Source organism: Crocuta crocuta, unplaced genomic scaffold (assembly GCF_008692635.1).
Source record: "Crocuta crocuta isolate KB4526 unplaced genomic scaffold, BGI_CrCroc_1.0 scaffold61, whole genome shotgun sequence".
Lineage (NCBI taxonomy): Eukaryota > Metazoa > Chordata > Mammalia > Carnivora > Hyaenidae > Crocuta > Crocuta crocuta.
In genome coordinates, this window is record NW_027528369.1 from 9,879,709 (window position 1) to 9,883,579 (window position 3,871).

The 3,871-nt window shown below is 58.5% G+C and overlaps 1 protein-coding gene across 1 annotated transcript in view; it reads left to right on the forward strand.

The window, feature by feature from the left end:
- The first annotated feature begins 381 nt into the window (after nt 1-381).
- Nucleotides 382-3,871, forward strand: part of JPH3 (junctophilin 3) — a 71,597-nt gene continuing 68,107 nt past the window's right edge. Inside the window, exons 1-2 of the mRNA XM_077754182.1 lie at nt 382-755; nt 3,493-3,871. Of these exons, the coding sequence (XP_077610308.1) occupies nt 382-755; nt 3,493-3,871 (753 nt within the window). The remainder of the gene's footprint in view (nt 756-3,492) is intronic.

The window sequence follows — 3,871 nt, forward strand, 5'->3', positions numbered from 1 at the left end:
CCTAAGAAGACACATTCTGTAGCTGCGTGTGGTGATGAGTGTGAGCTACACTTACCTGCCGGTCACTTCGCCATGGGGACCTATGTCAGATGTTATGTTGTACACCCGAGACTAAAACAGTGTTGCGCGGCGTTCTACCCCAAGGTTTAAACATTGCAGTTATGGGGCGCCCGGGGGGCTCAGTCGGTTGAACATCTGACTCTACGGCTCAGGTCACCATCTCCCGGTTCGAGAGTCTGGCAGCGCCGGGCTTGCTTGGGATTCTCTCTCTCCCTCTCTCTCTGCCCCTCCCCGGCTTGATCTCTCTCTCTCTTTCTCAAAATAAATAAATAAATAAACTTAAACAAAAATTTTTAAAAGTTGCACTTGTGACAGGGCGTGATGAGCCAAGCACCGTGGCTGGGGTCCCTGTGCCGCATGGCCACAGCTGGGGTGGCCCGCCTGGCGCCGTCCGGTACTCTCGCGGCTGTCAGCGGTGCTGGCTGTGGGCTGGGGTCCAGCTGCGAACACGGCCCAGAAGCCCCGCTTCTCTCCCTGGGCGCCCCCTCCGTGGGCAGCACGGGCTTCCGCGGTTCCCAGCGCCAGCCCCCCAAGCGCGGGGCAGGAGCTGTGTTGCCGCGCACCCGACCTTTGAAGGGACAGTGCGCCACCTGCGCTGAACTCCGCAGAAGGGTTGGCGCCTTGCTGCAGGAGGGCACGCAGAACGGGCGCCCCAGGGTCCTGGTGGCCACGGGCACAGACACAGAGACAAACGGGTGGCTGTTGGGGCTCAGCTCTCCGAGGGAGGCGGCGTCCTTTATATGGGGAGCCCAGGAGCCTCTTTGGATCTGAAAGCGGGAAACACCCGGGCCCCGGGGAGGGGCGGGACACCAGTCTGGAAGACCCGCTGGGCAGCAGTGCCGCTCCGTCGCGCTGTTCCCTGCAGCCAGGCGGTTCACGGAGGCGGCGGTCCCCCAAGCTGGTCTTTATGAAAGGGGGGTACGTAAGCCCAGGTCACCTGAGGGGTGCCCGTGAGGTCGCTAAGGCAAGGTCCTCCTCCCCGAGCCGGGTGCACACAGCTGTGACATTCTGCACGGTGCTACGGCCTTTGTTTTTATTTCTGGGTTTTGTTTTGAAATCGCTGGGTGGTTCTGTGCTTAGAGAGTTTCCACCAAAATGAAATCAATACCACCGGCCATACTTTATGGGAGAATGATTTCCAAACGGCACAAAACAAACGCCTCTAGTATGTGCATTTCAGAGAATAAAGTCTGTCACTGCTGGAGCTAAAGGTGACCATGCCTGGGAGAGGAGGTCAGAGGAGGGGTCTGTTGGAATTTCTGGGGTGGGGGGGGGAGGGTATGCATTAGCCAGAGGCAGAAGGTGCTGACCAGTAATTGCTTGAAACCAGTCACCATTTTCCAACAAGATCTCAGTTGCAATCCACCGCTTACGCGAGGAAGGGCTGCTGAATCAGCAAAAACTGGTTTGGAAATAAAATGGAGGAAAGGAAGTGCAGAGTGTACAAAAGGGCAGCAATGTGACGTCAGTGAGGTTCAGGGGGAGCAGGCAGAAGGTTGGGCTCCCAGGTGGGAATCCACAACCTTCGCGGAGGGGCTGGACTCCTTAACAGCCCTGCCACTTCCCTTCTTAAGTGCTTACCACGAGCTGGGGCTCAGCTCTGGAATCCTCATGGCAACCGTATGGGAACTAGTATATGCCCATTTTACAGATGAGAAAACTGAGCTCAGGGGTATTAAGTGACTGCCCAAACCACACAGCTGGTGAGCCCTGGAGGCAGGGTTTGAGCCTGAATCTTTTTTTTCCCTTAAGTTTATTTATTTATTGAGAGAGAGCGCGCGCATGCGTACATGCACTTGGGGCTCGATCTCATGAAATGTGAGATGGTGACCTGAGCCAAAATCAACAGTCAGATGCTTAACCAACTGAGCCACTCAGGCGCCCGTTGAGCCCGAATCTTGTGAGAAACGTCTGCAACCTGTTTGTCTACACATTCACAATATGTAACTTTTCGTTTACACCCAACATCCCCCTGACACTGCTTGTATCCATTCAGATTAACAAAAGAAAATAACTGGAGACGTAGTCGGAAGTCTGGTAGTACCCAAGGGTGGCCAGGGCTGGGAGGGCCAGAAGGGAAAGGCACAGCAGGGCAGAAACGAACGGCTCCAGCCTCGTGAAGCCGAAGATGTGCTCTACCCAACAATTCCACCCCTAGGCATTTAGAGAACCTTCCAGGTAGCACAGGGAGGTTGACCAGAAGGCGCACTGAATCATTGTAATTGCAAATCACAAAGCAAAATGGAAACTCCCTAAGTGCCCTTCCGCTTGTGGGGTGCTTGGGGGTGGGTTCGAGGTGACGGCTCTGCAGGCCAGGCGGGCAGGGCTTTGAGGGGCGGGGGCTTTAGTGCCCAGGGCAAGAGAGAAACTTGAGCTGAACTCTGGGAGTCCGAAGAGCAGCTAATTTCCCAGGAGGAGTCTGTTTAGCCAAAGATGGGAACAGTGCAGGCAGGAAGAGGTGTGAGCTGGGCCCCTGGCTGACTGGAAGGCTTCAAATCACGCCTCTTCCGTGGGCTAAGTCCCAGGCTCCACCGCCTGCCTGGCAATTCCCGTCTCCCTCCCCGCGGAGTCTCGGCCGCACTGTAATCAGCCCAGACCCCTCGCAGTCTCCCCCTCCCCCGGCAACACCCCGATGCTACACGTTCCGGGAGAGCTGGGAGCCCGGCTCCTGCCTGCGGATTTATGGTCCAGGAAATGCACTTTACATTGGTCCCAGGATACTCGGATCCAGGAATCAGACACCATCACTTGGGGGGCGGGGGGGGGGGGNCTGCGGATTTATGGTCCAGGAAATGCACTTTACATTGGTCCCAGGATACTCGGATCCAGGAATCAGACACCATCACTTGGGGGGGGGGGGGGGGTATCTGTGGAGAAAGTAACGGCCTGGTGACAGTCCTGTGCTCGCCCAAAGCGCAGCCGCTCCGGAGCTGGGGGCTACCTGTTGGCCAGGGAGCTGGGAAGGGACAGTATCTGGGTGTCTTTACACGAAGACCTGCGCGTGTGGCCCGACTTTCTGTTAATTTATGGGCAGGGGACGTTCACCAACTGCATGTTTTCTGGGGCAAGTGCCCCCCTTCCTCCCACATGTGGACCCCAAACTGCCTGTAAGGAAGAAGGGTAGATTATTTGTCCTAGGGAAAACCAACCACCTGTGGTCTGCCACGAGCCTCTCCAGTCAAGCCAGGGTCAGGTGTCGCAGATAGGAGCCAGGGGTCAAGGGCGACGTGCAGGCTGGGAGGGGGGAAACGCAAAGGGCGCCCCAGAACGCCCGGGGCCTGCTCTGCCCGGCTTCACCTCCCGGCTCCCGGGAGGGGGCAGAGAGCGCCCTGGGTGCTGGGCGCCTTCCCGTTACGCAGTTCCTGTCCCTTTAAATCTAAGTCCCGGGAAAGGGAGGGTGCTGGGGGGACCTGTCTGGACCCCAATTTCCAGGCCGGCTCCGGCAAGGGGGAAGCCGGGCGGGCGGGCGCGCCACNATGGAGGGTCCTACTGTGGAGGCTGGGAGGACGGCAAGGCGCACGGCCATGGCGTCTGCACCGGCCCCAAGGGCCAAGGCGAATACACCGGCTCGTGGAGCCACGGCTTCGAGGTGCTGGGCGTCTACACCTGGCCCAGCGGCAACACGTACCAGGGCACTTGGGCGCAGGGCAAGCGCCACGGCATCGGCCTGGAGAGCAAGGGGAAGTGGGTGTACAAGGGCGAGTGGACGCACGGATTTAAGGGGCGCTACGGGGTGCGGGAGTGCACGGGCAACGGGGCCAAGTACGAAGGGACCTGGAGCAACGGGCTGCAGGACGGCTACGGGACCGAG